At 42.5% G+C, this 19,074-nt stretch overlaps 1 protein-coding gene across 1 annotated transcript; it reads right to left on the reverse strand.

Annotated features, from left to right (window-relative positions):
- Nucleotides 1–5,101: 5,101 nt before the first annotated feature.
- On the reverse strand, nucleotides 5,102–10,349 carry ADRA2C (adrenoceptor alpha 2C). Its single transcript, XM_004936302.5, has one exon. The coding sequence runs from the start codon at nucleotides 9,895–9,897 to the stop codon at nucleotides 8,557–8,559; it is 1,341 nt and encodes a 446-aa protein (XP_004936359.1). The 5' UTR covers nucleotides 9,898–10,349; the 3' UTR covers nucleotides 5,102–8,556.
- Nucleotides 10,350–19,074: the final 8,725 nt, after the last annotated feature.

Raw genomic sequence — 19,074 nt, forward strand, 5'->3', positions numbered from 1 at the left:
TTCCCTCAGTTACAAAAAGTTTCCCCTTGAATTTCATGGAATTGACTGGCTTTCTGATGGTGGCAAATGCTGCCAGGAATCCCCCTCAGTACAAAATGTTCACCAGGCATTAAAGGTTTCAAAATTTCCTCTTCAATTTACTTGAAATATATATGCAGAATTTCCCAGTAGCATGAAATATTTGATCCCATACATTGCCCATCCTGCCTACTGTTAGATTTGTGTATGTTATTTCTATAACATTTGCTTCATTGGGTTTATAGGAAATTTTTGGCTTTCTGAAGATACATGTTCAGTAAATTCAAGTGAGGTGATCTTCAAAGTGTGAGAGAATGCAGTAATCTGTACTGTCCTGTGAAACACCGGGCAGACTCTAAAAGAAATGGGAGATGTGGAAGATCTCTCCATCTACCTCTGATTCTCTGTCTGTTTGCATCTTGACCCGGACATTTGGTTGGTTATTTCAGTGTCCAACTTTCCACCTGCTGTCACAGAGTTATCTCTAAATCTGTATGGGTGAAATTTCCTTTCTTTCAGTAATACTTCTGGAAGTACATAAGAATTTCATCCCTTTGCAATGTAAATCTTAAGTTGGGGTTATGAGGGTACCTGTTGAATGCATGGAAAATACGGGCATCAAAATGGGAGTGTTGAGTACAATACTGGTGACTAAATAAAATTATAAAGTCCTTAGAAAACAGCGATGCTGGTGCCTTCACACAAACTAGACAGGCTGTGCTTTGATTTATTTATTTTTTTATTTTTTATTCTGTAAAAGTGAAATGGAATGGGCTGCCCACTAGAGAGAAACAAGCTGAGAGAAACAGTTTGTATATCCTAATAGGATTCATGGGAAAGGTCTGTGGGCATGCCATGTTCACAGAGCCAGAAGCAGACTTCTAAAGCACAGGCAGAACTTTGTAAGCACTGGAGTTTAGCCGGGTTCCGAGATGCAATAGTAGATTCACTGGAAGGATCCGCATAAAGCAGAAGCTCGTTAAGATTTGCCTACCTCAGTGCCATTAATCTTTTGATTTCCCATCAGCAAAAAGGGCATGGCAGTCCCTTTGTAATGCATAAAGGCATTGACAGACTAAGCATTATGAAGGTTATGAAGTATTTAGATACAGTGATAATGGAGCTCAGAGCTGAGTGCCCAGCACCCAGGAGCCTGGAAGTCTCGGCTTTCTGGCACCTCACCTAGCAGCTGGCCCAGCCAGACAACCATCAGGCAGTCAGACCAGCTGGGGCTGATTAAAGGTCTCCTGGTCTTATTTTATATGGGGCAAAACAGACATATTACTTAAGAAAAGATCAGATTTCATCAAACAAGCTTTTTTTGTGGCATAAAAAAGCATACCACCGAAACAACAGCACTCAAGAATGTTCAATCGGTTCTATTGCTAACTGTGTAGAACAGCGCATCAAGCACCTCTGACACACCACGTGGCAAATCAAAACTAGCAGACTGAGGAACTGACTAAAAGTTTCCCTTTAATCAGTTACAGAAACTGCTGCTAATGTAAAAAAATAAATCAATGTCAACGTTAGTGAATGCACATTTATAGATGCTTTCAATACCCTCCAAGCCATCATTGATCATTGATAAAACTCTTCAAAAGTAATGCAGTATGGGTTGGAGTGAGTCAAGGACTTTTAGCATCACTCCTGGCAACTTTTAGCATCACTCCTAGATGTACTTACACACAGCATAACGCAGCATGGAAGCACCTTGCAGACAATACTCTGGGGAATCCTCACAGAAGAGCTGGTGGGAGGACAAGCACTATCGTCCCTTTGTAGATCAGATCCCAAGGCATACAAAGTAAAGGCTCAGCAAGAGTCTGCTGGGTATTGTACTCGGGCTGCAAGCAGGGACAGCTTTCAAGGGCAGAAACAGGGAACAGAAAGACGGTGAGAGAGCTCTTCTGCCTTATGTGGAGTGATTCTCTAGGAAACCTTTAGCAGGGGGTTTGGAATAGATGATCTCCAGCAGTCCCTTCCAACCTCTCCAATTCTGAAATTCAATAGGCATGTATCTTACTCCTCTAACCTTTGCTAGACACTTGAGATTGCTCCTCTGTGTATCTACAAGGGCCCCACTTGAACAGTTCCACACTCTGCTTGTATCACAGATCTCAGGCAGGGCATACCTGGGACAGATAAGATAATAAGCCTTTTGCTTAATTCAGCTGTTCCCAGTTTTTGACATATGTTTGCTTTTCAGATAGAGAATGTCCTTGTGAAACAAAAGTGTTAGTCTACTGAGAGACAAAAAGCTAGGTCAAATAAAACATTTATATGCCTAAAGGAAAAGCATTTTAGCTGTATCACCTTTATAAATAGTCTGTTGGCTAAAGCACTCAGTGAGGAAGTAGGAGACCTCAGTATTAATTTCCTACTCCAATGGACATAGTTGAAAGGGATGCTGTGCTGAAACTGTTACATCACAGAGGAAATCATTTGCAATTTTGGGTCAAAGGCATAGAGAACAAAACCAAGAGTAGGGTGTATCTGCAACCTAGGGTTAACCTCTGTACTGAGTGCCATACAATTCAGAACCAGCGAGGTTCTTATTTCCCTGACTCATACCACTTGTTAGACATCACAGCAGAAGAACTACTTCTCGTGGCTTGACTTTAATTAATTGGAAGGGATTAAGAGAGCTAACAGAGGGAAATACAAATCTTTTTTTTCCCCTGTTGTCAATGGAATTTACAGCTTTCTCTGTCAGCAGAGAGCTGTCAGGAAAGAGTATCACAGAAAATGAACGACTGCTGTTCACAAAAATGCTGAAACACTTAAAACTAATTGATTTTGACGAAGCAGACAGCTACATTTTTGTATTTTACATTCGGGACTTTTAATAAAGCATTTTTTAAGAGAGCTACATATAGGCAAATTGAATTAAGTGCTGTTTTACTTTTCATCAGATATTTCAGAAAAGTATAGCAAATTATTTCATAGTAGAATGCCATTCATTGACAGAAAAGCTTTTTTTTTTTTCCTTGTGTAAACAGTTCCATTAGCACAGTCTATTAAAAAATAAACTGCAATTTTGCCTGACAGATCTGGTGATAAAATGCTAGGCTGGAACTAGACCATGTTTCATTTCATAGTATTTTCTGTACCTGTGCTCATTTCCCTTTCCCTTTCTCTTTTCTTTTAAGACGCCAGCAATCTTCCTCTACCTTATCAACTGCTGTGCAGTTAAAATACAAAATATGTGGGATAGTGTGGTGAAGTGCATGCGAGAGAAATGAATTAAACTGAACTTCTGTAAATGTTTAAGAAACTACTTATACTTCTGGCAGTTTCAAGGCTGCCACTTAAAAAAAAAGCAATGTGCCAAATGTAGGCATCACCTAAATTCAAACCAAGCATGACAGTCACCATGAGTTCAAGATACCCAAGCCTTGCCTGTTAAAAACAGTAATAGAGTTATCACTGGAAAACTGGGCTACTGGTATATTCCCTGAGAGACCTGACATATGCTTCCCTGAGAAGCAGTATGTCCACTATTTCCATGTCATGGACCTCTGTCGGCCTTTCCTAGGAGTTCAAAGCGATTGGGAAGGCACAAAATTTAAGCCAGCTCAGTTATCAGAATACGACCCAGGGAAATTTTGCAAGACACTCACAACTCTTCAAACTGCTTATTGTCCCTTCCCTCCATGCTTCAAGTGGCCTCAGTGCAGAGATGGGCAGATTGTAAAAAAACAATGCTTTCTGTGAAAAGTAAACTGAATTCAGTGTAGAATTATTGATGCTACGTGGCCTTAGGAGTCAAAGTGACAAGTTGTATTTTGGTTCAGTTGCAAGGACAAAGGACAAGCTTATGCTAGGTGCTGAACACTGAAGTGAGCAATTCCCTAACCCTACCTCCTCCCATAGCATCTTCTGTATGACGTAGTTGATCCACAGATCTGGAAGGCAAATTAACATCTGCTAACACGAAAGCAATAAACCTCCAGTGTTCTTGTCTAAGGTGTAAAGAGGGTAAAAGAGGCTCTGGGTAGTCATTTCCTCACACACTGTGCTCCCTCTAAGTCTAGAGTGTTTCATCTGAAGCCTCTGGCTGCCTGCTCCTCACCAACTTCATGAGTGACCATGAAAACAAACCCACAAATAGCATCTGGCTTTCACTTTGCACAAATTGTAGGCATTCCTTCCTTCTTGACTGTAGTCATAGGTTAAAGTTAGAGCATTCTCATGAAATGCATGCTATTACTGACGTGTCCTACAAAATCCTTCTATATCTCAAATGCTGTTTTAGCCAATATCAACTTCCAGGGAGTGAGGGAGAGACCAACAGTTTTCTTCCCTGAAAAACAGATGCAATTAGACAATATTCTTCATATAACTTATTCTAAAAATACAGTAAGCTTTGCTGCCCTAATGCAGTCAAAAATCCCTTGAGCCACACCTTCCATGGGTTTGAACAAACACCCTGACCCACACCACTCTTCCTATAGGTTTGAACAAAGTGAAGCCAGGAGGACTGCTTTCAATTAGCTGTACATTTACAAATGTTTACTTACATTCCACGGGCACGTTTACTGAAAAAAAAATGCAACATCCTTGCCCACACCGAGTAGCTCCCTCATTCACAAGAAAACTCTACCGAAGTTTTCTGGGATTACTCACAAAGGACGATGCAGCTCAGTGTGCACAAAGCCGTCGTGGTACAGTCTTTCATCTGTTTTACTTCCCAGAAATTGTCAGTGTTCTTGGAGCAACAGGATTTCTTTATAAAATGATCACACAGAACAACAAGGGACTGATTCTTACTTTAGACAATGCTTTAAAGCTGCGATCCTGTCAGATCTCCTGTATATAAGGTACCCTCCATCTGCCTCAAGTCTTGAAGAGGCTGATCCTGTGGGCCTTACTCATACAAAACTCCCACAGAGGAGCTTAACGATAGCAGCATTGAGTTCTCATCCTAGCTAAGTTGTATTGTTTGATATTTCAATAACGAACCAATAGTGGTACTGTTCAGAAAATTGGTTCTGAAAATGAAGCATTAGCTTCTCGCTTTAGACTGACAGAAAATATTCTTTGTGGTGAAATACACAAATGAACAGTTAAAGATCAGGTGCTTGTTAAAATCAATATGGCTTTATAGTAACATTTTTTTCTTCCACAATAGCAGAGAAAGAGTGTTTCCACCAGCTCCTCAGATGTAGTCAAAGATACAAATGAATACAATTGAAACATATCTTCTCCCTTTTTCTTATGCAAAAGCCTCATTGGCTGCATTTTTCCTTAATGTGCCATGAGCCAACTTAGAGTGGAAGTACAACCACAGTGCAAGCTGCAGAGCTGATAACCTTTTATGCAATGTTAACAACACACAATGTTACAAATTCCAGTCTTCAGCTATTACAAGTAATAACAGAACACTAATTAAAAAAATAAATCAGCCCCATTTTACTTCCTTGAAGCATATTCAGTAGTTACATTAAAAACAATATTTATAGAAATCCTCTGTATTCACTAATTTAGAGGGAAATGCACTTAAAAGGGGGTGTATACTGCGCGTCCTTATTGATGAATATTACTCTTTACCTAGCTCAGAAGAAATAAAATCCTCGAGACATTGAAAAAGATGAGTATCTGAGAGAAATTAAAACCACAGAGAATGTCCTGGTTTTCATATGCTGCTATACATAGATGTTCGGTATCTGCATCAATCCCTTTGTAGGCATTTTGAAATGCAAAACAAAAATAGAAGCATTGTATGATGATTACAGAATAATCTGATAGCAAAGAAATTACTTTTAAGGCACATCAGCCATTCCATACATATTTTACCTCCACTTTAAACCTGTTAGTTAAATTTCTTTTGACTCCTTGAATTTTATGAAAACGAAGGGGAAGGACTGCGCTTATAGACAACAACTCTGACTTAAAAAACAGTGCAACAGTGAAACTGCTGTTTCTGCAGACTGGGAATCCAATCTAAATGAACATTAGGTGACAAAATAGACCCTTATCTCCGTAGGAATGGGTATCTCTAATGAAACTATCCGGTAGCTCAGAGGTAGTAGCTCTATACCATATGTTGCTTTGGTTGCTCTGGCAATTATATAGTTTATTCATATAAAACAAACCTGAACTTTTTAGCTACATGATTACCTAGAAACTATCTGATCTTGATCAGCTCTCGTCAATGTCATTTTAAAAAGAATTCTCCATTTTACACAAAAGAAAATGGCTTGTAGTTTCCTCCTCTCGGTCTGTTGCTATTTTTTCTTCTATTTGTCTGTCTCAGGTACATACTTGTACCAAAACAGTTGTATTTTACATAGGGATGCTCCTGAAAATGTCTTAACGTGCCTTCTTTAAATGCAAATGTTTAAACAAAGTTCAAATCTTTTTACAACTCCAAGCCTTATTTCAAGAAAGGACCCACTAAGTTATGGATTTAAGACATTGAAAATGTCTCAGTTGCTTCTTTAATGAAATCAAGCAAACTTTAAACACATTTGGTGCAATCAACTAATACTTACTTAGGCAGAACTCCCTCCCACTTAAGATGGCCCTGAAGTGAAATTGTTTATTGAATTAACACCAGAATAGTAACCACCGCCAACTTGCTTTTCCAGGGTTAAGTGAACTGAATGAAAAACTGATGAAACAAACTGACTGCTCTATCATTTCTCCTCCTGATGTAGAGATTTCAAAAGAAGAGAGGGCACAAACACTTTTCAGACAGAAGAGAGGGAGTAAAGAAGGGCATATCTAATTATTTCCAGGTATGTATTTAATTTAGCTGTTTCAAGCAGCTTGCTGTTTATTTCATTCTATTTTTTCCAAGAGCTGTTTACTATGGAAAGGTTCATTTGAGGCAGATGCCAAATCCTACTGCCTATGGAAGGAGTGATACACATAACAAAATGGAGCATTATTTACCCCTGCAAACATAATACACATCTTGCAGCAGCACAGCTGGAGAAGGGATGTAAATGTTCAGCTGAGTCTTATACTCAGTATGCACTCAGTGAGGAATACACAGAAATGAGCCCCTGCCTCTCATTCTCTTCATTACAGTTTATGACATTTTATATGTCATAAATCCATGGGAAATACAGCTTGCTTTAATAACTATTCAAATGCTTCTTCTCCCCCCCCGGCCCCCAACAAAATACTCTGAAATCATGAACTAGAAATTCAAACAGGAAAAGGGAAAGAAGGCAGCATTAATATTAAAGGTTTGGAACAGCTGCACCTTCATTTGAGATTTGTTCACACAAACCACTGACAACCTGTAATGTATGCTTCTCATTAAAGAAAATAAATAGAAAGGATTTAGTTGCTCTAAGTCTGTAAATACGAAGGATTTAAAGACCTCAGTGGTGTGGTGATTGCTCTTCTTCTGAAAATCTGCATAGCAGAGTGCCTCTGACTGCCTGTCTGAGGATAAGAGCAGCATCCATCCAGCCCTGAGATAAGCCTTTTGAGGGGGACCTACAACGATGGGGAGAAAGTTCCCCACAGTACATTTAAGTTGAGCTAGTTAGAAATTTGACTTCAGAAAAATTTTAGTTTGGTTCAGCGAAATGATTTCGTTTTAATGGAAATTGGTTTAAGCTGGAATCTTTGCCTTAAACAAGCCGCCTGCTCCAGGAAAGCAAGCAAGGCTCTTGGGCCACTGATCTGACAGGAATGGAGTAGGAATGTACTGCCTGGAACTCCAACAGGGGGAAATAAGGTCACTGTGTGTATGTGCTCTTTATCACACTTCATGAGAACATGCAAAACTCCCAGATTTGTCCCATTAACAAATTTTACAGGAAGGCAGGAAAAACATTTCCCATCCAGCTCTATGTGCAAAAACCCCTCGTAAGAAAAAGAATACCCCATGCTTGACGTAAGCCCTGTGTAAAATCATCATTCAGAAGGTTTTAACAGTACAAAGGTTTATTTAGAAAAGAGTTTGGATTGTTCTTTAGGGTTTTTTTTTTTTTTTTTGGCAAACATTTAAATCCTTTCATAATTCAGAAGACTGCCAGTGCCTGGTGCCTAGCACTTTTCCCCAGATAAGCAGTAATAGCCAGTTTCTTACTGGGACAAGCCCATCATCCATGGCCACAGCTGCTCTGCTAGGACTCAGATCCGTTATTCCAGCACAACTGCCACTTAATCTTTTCCTCTTGCTGTCCCTGCTTGTTTTCCCACAGAATGCAGAGCCCCTATAAGTTCTGGGCCTCTCCATTTCAGTGTCTTATCCAATTTACTCTATGGACTCCCTGTGTCATCCGTTGGGGTTCAAAGACAATTCCTCCCATTCCAGTTTACCCATCCACACCCCAGAACAGCTCCTTCAGCACCATGTTGCCATTCTGTACCGTGGTGAACGTGCTCAGCCTCCCTGATACCATCCCCATATCCCACCACACTCTGCATCACCAAGGGGGCGAGCCCTCTTCCTTCTCTCTATGCCCCAACCCCATGTTCTCTTCCCTCCCTTCCTTTTCAGCACAGAGCCTTTCCCTTCCATTTTAACTCCACTTCTGCTCAAGGCAAATTCATCTCTCTTATCCCTCCAGCTCAATGCCTAAAGTTCTTCTTCTTCTTCTTAAAGAGAATGTGTTTAAAGGACCTGCGGAAGTCCTGGTTGAAGATGGTGTAGATGACTGGGTTGAGGGAGCTATTGCAATACCCAATCCAGAAGAAGAACTTGAAGAGAGTCTCAGGGACCTCACATGCCTCCCGGCAAATACCATAGAGGCTGTAGCTGAAGAAAAAAGGAAACCAGCAAACTACAAAGACCCCCATGACCACAGCCAGCACAAAGGTAAAGCGTTTCTCCCGGGCCTGGGTGACCTTCTTACGGCAGATACTGCTACGCTTCCGACGACGGCGATATGAGAAGAATTCCATGGAGCGATTGCTGGAGCGGGAAAGACGGCTACTGGAGTGCTTGGAGGAATATGAGTAGGAGAAGGACTGGCTCTTGCTGCTTTTGCGAGGATGCTCCTCCCGGCTCCGCCTCCGTCTGCTCTCTGAGGTGCTGCTCTCCTCCAGCTCAATGTCCTCCAGCTCAGAGGCTTTGCGCCAGTGGTGCACTGAATAATGTCCGTTCTCTCCCAACTGCATCCTCAGGGACGTGCAGCCCCCAGCAGCGCGGCTCAAGCCGTTCTCAGTCTGGGAGGACCCCTCTGGCATCGTACGCTTCTCAGAGAGGGTCCTGGTCCTTAGCTTGGCCACACGGTAGATACGGATATAGACCAACACCATGATGAGGCAGGGTGCAAAGAAAGAGACAATGCAAGAAGAAAGAATGTACCATGTCTCATCATTGAGCTTGCACTGGGGAAAGACATCTCCTTCAGGGTCCCGGTACATGGAGATCAACGGCGGAAAGGAGATGACAGCAGAAATGAGCCAGACGGTGACAATGATGGCCTTGATCCGCCGAGGTGTCCGCTTGAGGTTATACTCCACCGCCTGCGTGACCGACCAATACCTGTCGAGGCTGATGGCACACAGGTGGACGATGGAGGAGGTGCAGAAGAGCACATCCAGCGCCAGGTAGATGTTGCACCACACTTTGCCAAAGTACCAGTAGTTCATCAGCTCGTTGGCCAAGGAGAAAGGCATGACCAGAGTAGCCACCAGGATGTCTGCGCTGGCCAGCGACACCAGGAAGAGGTTCTGGGGAGCTCTCAGCGCGCGGCTGGTGAGCACGGCGATCACCACCAGCACGTTGCCCACGATAGTGAAGACGATGATGAAACCCACCAGGGCCGCCAGGCTGGCCACGGCAGCAGGCGAGTAGGGGGAAGGAGGCTGAAGGAGGGCGGCGGAGGACGGCGACGAGGGGGGCAGCAGCGCCAGGGACCCGTTGGGGGAGCCCAGGCTGGTGTTCCCCAGCAGCAGCAGATCCATGGCGGGTGTGCGGGCCGCCGCCGTCCTACAGAGCCCCGCGGAGCCCCCGCCCCGCCCCGCCGCCCCGCCACCGCCCCGCCGCCCCCCTCATCGCCCCCCGCCGACGGCTCCGAAGGCTGCGCCGCGCGCCTCCCCCGACCCCTCAGGGCACCGCCGCGCTGCCTCCGCCCGGCCCCCGGCGAGGGGACAGCGGGGCACGGCTCTCTCCTGCCGCCCGCCCGGTCATGCCCGGCAGCTCCGCGCAGACGCTCAGCCGAGGGGGATCGCCGGCAGGTGCTGGATCCTCGCAGGAAGCAGCGTCCAAAGCGGCGGCATCAAATCCCATGGGGAGCGGCGGCGCCCGGCGGCCCCGCTCCGGCGGCGCGGCAGCGCGAAGTCGCGGCTGCCCGCCGGCTCCGTCCTACTCTTGCATCGCGCTCCCAATCGGCGGCGTGCCCCGCCGCCGCGCGCATGCTCAGTGCCGCCAGGTGAAGCCGCCGCGCCCGTCTCGGCTGAACACCCCAACGGGGGGGAAACCGCACGGAGAGCCGTGCGTTGCTCCGCGCTGAGCGGCCGCGGCTGCAGGGAGAGGCGGCGGCGGAGCGGTTCCTCGGCTCTCCCCGCCGTCCTCACCCCGCCGGGGGTTTCTCCTCGCGGAGGCGGCTGCGGCGCAGGGACAAAAGTTGGCGGTGCCATGAAGAGCTCCGGTCCGGCTCCCGGCAGCTCCGCGGCTGCTGCCTGCGGGGAGCCCTGCGCCCGCAAGGGGGCGCCGTTGTCCGGCGGCGCCGCGCTGAGGGGAGCGTCGAGGGCGGCGGCCGTACGACGTATCTGAGGGCGCGCGGCGTTAGGCAGAAACTTACCGTCAGTGTAAGATGTGAGCAGGTGGCCCAGGATGGGCCGCGATCCATGAGGAGCCCGCGGTTAACGCCAGGCTTCACAGAGTGCGGGCGTGGGAGGGAGGCAGCAGGAAGGTGTTACGATTTGGTTGTGAAAGCAGAGAGATCTAGACAGCACGGGAAAGAAAGCACCGAGGATGTTTTCAGTGGTATTCCCACAGTTTGGATTTTCAGGCGCAGAGTTTTTCTCTGTCCTCACCAGGCTCCATCTGGACTGCTGCATCCGGGGCCCTCAACGTGAGGAGGATGCAGAGCTGTTGGAGCAGGTCCAGAGGAGGCAGTGAAGATGCTTGGAGGGCTGGAGCACCTCTGCTACTGAGAATGGTTGAGGGAGTTGGGCTTATTCAGCTTGGAGAAGAGAAGGATTCGGGGAAACCTTATTGGGAACAGTTTTCAACTAAAAATGGGGAGATTTAGATAGGATGCCAGGGGGAAGTTTTTCACAGAAAGAATGGTGAGGTGCCAGCATGGGCTGCCAGAGAAGTTGTGGGTACTCTGTCCCTGGAGGTGTTCAAGGACAGGTTGGATGGGGCCCCCGCGCAGCCTGAGCTGCTGCCTGATGTTGCAGTTGGCAGCCCTGCCCGTAGCAAGGCATAGGAGAAATGCTAAGTCACAGCTTGAATCAGTGATTGAGCACCTGGTGGGAAGGCAGGACCAACCCAGGGGAGCTCAGCTGCATGCAATACACCTGAGTGGCCAGAAGGGGTAGAGCCAGGATCCCGCCCTTCCCAGACCTCATTTAAGGGTTGAGCAGTGGAGGGAAGGGTATCTCACAGGAGATCCCTGCCTACTGGAGGCCTTCCAAAGGTAAGCAGCTTCTTTCCCTTATTTTTGTACCCACAGCTGTTGCATGTGAGCAAATTCTCACTTGCTGTGGCCTGGGATCTTGCTGCTCTGCTGTCATTGTGCTTTTCACCCCTTTGTGTGGGGGATTGGAGTTGGATGATCTTTGAGATCCCTTCTAGGCTGTTCTATGAGTCTATGAAATGACAATAAAACTGAAGTCAGGGCTGCTGTAATACCTTTTTCTTTAGCTCAACCAACCCAATTGAGGGTAGGAATAGGTAGTTTAGTGTAGCCCTAGTCTAGGTATATGCTATGTGATCCTGAGAAAAATCTGATGTGTTCTGGAGAATACGTTTTCCCTTCCCAACCTCTTTCCTGCATCTGGTCTCCTTATATTCCATGCTCTTCAAGTCACCTTTCTGAGTGTAGTCCTGAGCACCTACTTCAGGTGCTTAAGTGGGACTGGACCAGATGGCCTCCAGGGGTCTCTTCCAGCCTTCTGATTCTCTGCAACACTGGGGTTAGGGTAACAGGAATGTAAAGATAATGGCTATATAAACAGTGGTTCTCTTCTGTGAGCCCAGCCTGGTGCCTGGATTTTGGATCATGTTTCCTTCAAAGCAAGGGCTGTCACACTGGTTTCTTAGCTAGTCTTTATTATTATTATTTTGTGTTAAACTGAAGAGTGCGTGTGCTTATATAAAACAGACAACAGTGGCATAACCTTACCCACAGAATTAGCTGTTTTAAGGTGAAACAGCATACAAATGCACTCATAGCCAGTTACTTCAGTAGTTGCTTTCAGTCCATAATAATGTCTTCCTTTTATGCTGTGTGGCAACATGACCAGCTTGCATGAGATAGCCAAACTTTCCCATTGTAATGCCTTAAGAGATCTGGTAGAAGAGGTGGATATCGATGACAGGTCTTGAAGGGTACTGTGGTATTGAAAAACACAGCCTGATTTCATGGCTAGTACCTAATTTTGGAGTTGTCTGAACTCCTTCATCATCACATTGCTGACTTCTAAGGGGAGAGGTCTGATGTTGTCCCTGTGAATATTACTTGTCTGAGCAGCTCTTATGCCACCTTCTGTGCCCCATCTGGATCCAGAAATGCAGTGTCTCTAGGACTTGGGAAGGTCACAGTCTGACTGACATATTCTGGTTATTACTGCCATGATCATATTTTTATAATGACAAAGCTGGACTGTGAAGGAACATATACCCAAAATAACTTTCACTGCATAACTTGGTATTATAATGGTCCACTCAGTGAAATAGAACAGCCTTTGCCTTTGGGAAGTGATAAGGAGTACTCTGATTCCAGTTACTTTTTCAGTACAGCCAGAGCTGCTCCTCTTTTCTATCTGTTGGCTATTTTAGGGACCTGGACCACATTATGAAGGATTTCACGTGAATATGCTTGGCTCTGATAGGAAAGAAAAACCCTCTGGAGATTATGATCTAATTTAATCTATTTCGTAAGCAATTTTCTCTGAAGTTTTTGTTTGCTTAATTAACAGACACCTTGTTGTGAGTGCATCTAAAAGAGAAAAGATGTAATGTTGAAACTAAACTGTGCTAGGTAACGGACCGTAGTACAGCTGAAATGTAGAAGCTGTAATCGCCTGAACAACTAAAGCATAACGTGTAGAACAAAATAAGATAGAGATCTGGTGCCCCGTAAGTCCTCCTAAATAGACAACTAATCTGATAAGGAGTGCTCCTTTAAAAAAAAAAAGTTTGCAGAGCCTCAGGAAGGTTAAACGAATGGAATTTGTAGCTCGTAAAGTTCAAGCAGGAAGTAAATTGCACATTAGAAACATGACAGCTGAACAACCACTGAAGCAAATTCCTAATATTTGTGGTCTGCTCTTCATATTTGAAAGTTTCATAACAGTGTTTTTGAACTTAGAGGAAGAGGTTCAGGAATTTAGAGTCTAACCTTTAATGTGACAGACATTAGGCTGGAAGCTGTGATGTTTGATCAAACTGTTCAGAATGTAGTAAATAGAAAATGCAAAATCACATGAATTTTGGGGATTCAAGAGCTAACTGTCAGAAAAAGGGGATGTAATGCCCATGATATTCAATTCCCTTATTAGGGTAGTTAGGAAGTCAGACTGAGCTATCTATCCTACTGAGTTTTATGAGCAGATGTCTTGAATTTGTATGAGCTGCAACTTGAAATAAACTTTCAGCTAATAATTTGAGCTTCAGATTAGAAGAGCTTTTTAACAGATATATCTTCGCTCAAAGTAATACAGTTTCATAACGAAAGGAATTGGACAAGTGAATGTCTGAGCAATTATTTGGCAGTTCTAATGAGGAAATGCCAATTGTAAAAGATATGGTAAAATTAAAAATAAATGGGGAGCAATAGTGTCTTTGTGTTGTGATTTCTTTAGCACCAGATTTGTACTGTAATACTGAAATAATTCAGTCACTAGTGCATGCTGACAGGGTTAGCCTTGGGTGTGCATGTACCATTTCAACATTAACGCTACTGAAGCCAATGAAGCCAATGTTTGGATTTTCGTATAGGTAAATGAGACCCAGTTGGATCCTACATGCCTAAATAGTAGCTTATCACCACAGAGAGATGAATAAAGATAGATATGAGAAATCTGCCCTCATGAAAGTCTGCTTGCTCTACTGAGAGAGAAAGGTAGGAGCAGGGTGAACAATCTAGTTGTGCTTTTGGAAATCAGTGATTTGTTATAAAGCAAAGAGTAAGGCTTATAGAAACCTGGTAAGGTAGGTAGTCACCTTACTACTCATCATTTCAAAAACCTACCCTTAGACTGATTCAAACTCATCTCACTGTATTTTGTTCATTCTCAAAAGTGGCTTTATGACACTTACTAACTCCTAACTATTGGCCTGCATTGGAACTCTTGCTTGGTAGGTGTTAACAGGCTCCCAGGAATATAAGAAAGGGTTTATAGAGGCTGGATGACTCTTTTCTAGGCAGTAGACTGGACATAGCTCTGTCTTCTATGTACTAATACTAGTACATAGACCAATAATTAGTCTATGTACTAATGCAGTACATATTGTGCTGTACCCATCCATCTACTGTACAGCATGCTGCTTTGGTTTCCTCATCCAGAATTAATTTTGATTAAATTAATCTGTTTGAAATCTATTCTTCTCTATGAAAGAATATTTCATTGACAATGTAGGGGATCAAGGCCAAATAAAAAATAAACAATTGATTTGTTTTTTTTTTTTCCCCTCAATGAGGAACTAAGACAACATGTTCAAGTCAGTCTTATATTTGAACTAAAAGTAACGGAGAAATAGAGAGTGCTGTTGATTCATCCCTTTGGGACCAAAGCTGGGATAACTGCAGAAATAAGTTAGATTCTGCCTATTACTGCAGAATGATGGAAAAAATAGATCTATATCCTCTATTATTTTCTATTGGTACTGTTTCTGTTATCTGTGATCTCATTTTTAGGTTTCTTCATTTCTTATTTTTTTTAGTCAGTTCTTTAAATAGCCATCTTAGATGCCTGTACTGATAGCTGTGCTGTTTGCTCAGGATAAGTGTATTATTTTTCTAGGACTCTGCACTGTATTTGAGGACTCTTCTTCTTGATCTGTGGTTTTTTTTTTTTTTAATCATGCAAGGCAGTAATATATATGGGAAGGATGTGGTTGTTCTGGACTTACATTAAAGAAATCATTTGCATCTTGAATAAAGTTGTACAAGTCTGTAAAAGCTTTAGCTTCTCAGTAGAGAAAATCAGGTGTAGATATCTGCAGTACTCTTTATGTCTATTAATTATACATCCTGTTTGTTTGGCATCAGGGCAAGACAGCCATTTTCATCACGTATTTTTAATTTGTTTAGTTATGGGGCAGATTTTTGGCTACAAATGCTTATGTCTTCCCTCAACTCATTTATATAGAAAGACCTATTTCAACAGTAATGATCATATAGCAGAATTAACTCCACTGGATTTTAGTGAAGGTGAGGGAGGAGAAGTCATACAATCTTAGAATTGCTCAGGTTGGAAAAGACCTACAAGATCATCAAGGCCAACTGCAACCTAACGATACTGCCCTAATAACCCTCTGCTAAATCATGTCCCTGAGCACCACATCCAAATGGTTTTTAAAGACATCCAGGGATGGTGACTCAACCACCTCCCTGTGGAGCCTATTCCAGTGCTTAACAATCTTTTCAGTAAAGATTTTTTTTTTCCTGATATCCAACCTAAACTTACCCTGGCACAATTTAAGGCCATTTCCCCTTGTCTTGTCAACAGTGACAAGAGACCAACGCCGCTCTTGCTGTAAGCACCTTTCAGATATTGGAAGAGAGCAATAAGGTCTCCCCCCAGTCTCCTTTTCCCCAGACTAAACAGCCTCAGTTCATTCAGTCTCTCCTCCTGGGGAATATTTTCCAAGCCCTTCACAAGCCTTGTTGTCCTGCTTTGGACCTGCTCCAGCACCTCCGTGTCCTTTCTGTACTGAGGTGCCCAAAAGTCTTTATCACCGAGGTGACATCCTAGCTGCATGCAACTCACAGCATGCTTATGGTTAATGTGTTGGATTGCCACATGAGACATTTCCAGTGTTGGTACCCTGTGCCATGATAATCCATTCTTAAATCAAACCCCATGCAATTTAGGACAGTAGACATCTGCCATCTTGTATGTTGTTCTGTCATCCTATTCAAGAGAAAGCTCTTGTGTACGTAAGATCAATTAAGACAATTATTACTATGTTTCCTGAACCTGCAATGAATGGTAACTCCAAACCTACTGCTTTGAATTAGTGCAGTTGAATTACCTCATTGTAGTTGGCTACGCTGAAGACTTTCTACAAGAACAGAAGTAGATTCTAGCTAGATTCCTACTTTCACAGCAAACTTGAGGGATATACACAAATATTACATTGTCCTTTTCATTTCCTTATATCTATGCTATAATAATTTGAATTGTATTTGATAATTCATAATTCTTCTATCTTTCAGAAGCTATTTTAAGAACATGCACTTTTGACTTCTTCAAGATGGGCATCAAGTTCTGCTATCTCTCACTAGCAAAATAAGACATTTTCTTGCAGTATTTTGGAGATCTTTGTCCTTGTTCTGTTCCTCTAAAATAAGTTGAAATAGGCTACCACCCTCTTCCCCTGTCATTAGTCCTTTTTGGGATTTCCTTGTCATGGCTTAAAATATCCAGTAAGTCTTCAAACATTTGGATAAATGTCCTCATGTCTCCCTTGAGTGCTGCCATTTCTGCTTTCAGTGCCTATGAACGTAGCCTCTTTTATCTTTTCTTTTATCTGATCTTTTTATTGGTTATCACTACATTGCTTTTGTCTTTGTTTATTTTTTCTGGCTTTAATTTATTGAGTAGATTTAACCAATATTGCCTTTTTTTCTGTAATAGCATCCCATGTGGTATTGCTAATCCACTTTTCTTTCCTAGTTTTAATAAAGAATAATCTCTTCTGAATTAATATAAAATTTACGAATGATTTCCCATTCTTTTTGCATAATGTCAAATGCACTTTCTGCCATATCTGAAAGCTTGTTTGAATGTGACAGTTAAAAAATCATTTGTTATATATGGAGTCTTCATTTTAGATCTATGTATCTTTCTTTTCTTTTTTTTTTTTTTTGTTCTTCCATTTTCACGTTAGTTGTGTATAATTGATGTTCAGGGTAGCTCTCACCATACACAGAAAAGAGCTATCTGATCGCTAGTAATGCTGAGTAATCTCAAGTGAGATTCAGCATTTCTTCATGTACTTCACTATGAAGGAATAGCATCTCTGCCAAAAAGGGCAGTTCACTCAGGAAGCCACTTCTCAGTATTGTCAAGCAAGCCTTGACACTCTATTTGTCAAGTCAACACATCCTCGATGTCACTCTGAACTTTGCAAGCAAGGACCAGTAAAATCCATATAAAGAATATTACTGTTTTCCTTATCACACTAATTTGTTCTAGCTTAGTTTTAGATAGTAGTCATTTTCCTCACTTGCACTTAAAATATTGAAAAAAGTTATAATATTTACTTTGTGTTACAATATTTAACTTCTTTGAGGACTTGAGACTATTTCAAGCCTATATTACAAGCTATATACTACAGGAAGGAGCCCAAAACTGGGAATGGTTTTGGAGTATTGAACTGTAGCAGGTCTTACCTCCCTGCTACAGTGTTATCTCTTGGTGTACTTCATGCAGTCCTTGGGAGAATCACTCACAGCTCAAAGATATGTGTTTGACATTTTACAGTCTATTTTGGATTTGGTCTCAAGCATGTAATTCAAATAATGCACTTCCTTCTGCGTTTTGATGAATGAGGCCTTACATTTAGAAATGGCAAATCAGTAAATATCAGTAAATAACTTAGTGTCAGCAAAGTCTTTAAGTGAAAATGTCTCATTCGAATTGTCTTACAAAGCAAAAAAGAGGTCTTAAAATTAATTCTAAATTCCTGTTACTCATTCTTACTCATCTTTGCCAGGAAGAAAAATGAAACAAGGAAAAGGAGTGCAAGAACAAGCAAGGGGGAAAGGAAATGAGAGGGAAGCACCCACAGCTTTGGTCCTCTCTTCATTCCACAAAGCATCTGAAAAGTTTGGAAACAAACTTTTTCTTTAATCTTATCTATCTTTTTTCAACTTCTACGGTATGCAGTAAATTGTGTTGTTCATTTGTTTCTAGACTAAGGGCAATCATCAAAAATACTAGGTAAAACATGTTAAAAATTGCATTGTACATTTAGGAACAAATTGTCTATTAATGTGGTGAACACGGGGTTTTCTAAATAAGAATACTTTAACTCACAAGAAGTACGCAGCAGGAGTAGCAGGAAGTATTGTAGCCTGCTATTATCTGTCACGCAAAGGAATTGCTGACTTCAAGTTCACAGAAAGTTCAGAAGATAAGAAAATATATAACTCAGTGGAATTATTGATTAGGAATAGAAAGATCACAATGAATCAAAAGCCTGTGGTGTTATTACCAGTTCTTGATTACTTAAGCTACTGAAGCTATTGGAAATGAGATCCAGTTTGGCATGATACTTAACATTCTCTTATTTGTATTCTACTTGGTTGTCATAGCTGCATAGAATCCAGTGAACTCTAGCGGTTTTGCAGATTTGAAAATGAGAACACAGAAGCCATACAGATTATCTGTAGGTCATTTAAAAAAAAAAAAAAATACATTACAGAATACTCCTAGTTGGAATGGATCCTGAAGGATCATTGAGTCCAACTCCTGGCTCCATATAGGATCACCCTAAATTCAAACCATGTCTGAGAGCACTGTCTAAACGTTCCTTGAACTCTGGCAGCCTGGGGCTGTGCTTACTGCCCTGGGGGGCCCATTCCAGTGCCCAGCCACCTTCTCACTGAAGAATCTCTTCCTAATATAGTGAAGAACTTTTTGATTCTAAATAATATTAATGAAATGAAACCCAAAGTCTTGCATTGATATCAGCATTAAGAACCGTGAATGTCTAATTCAGACCTCAGCGCAGAAAAG

Source organism: Gallus gallus, chromosome 4, assembly GCF_016699485.2.
Source record: "Gallus gallus isolate bGalGal1 chromosome 4, bGalGal1.mat.broiler.GRCg7b, whole genome shotgun sequence".
Lineage (NCBI taxonomy): Eukaryota > Metazoa > Chordata > Aves > Galliformes > Phasianidae > Gallus > Gallus gallus.

Bases quoted from the DNA above. Each gene is read 5' to 3' on its own strand.
- ADRA2C (XM_004936302.5), bottom strand. From the start codon at position 9,897: ATGGATCTGCTGCTGCTGGGGAACACCAGCCTGGGCTCCCCCAACGGG.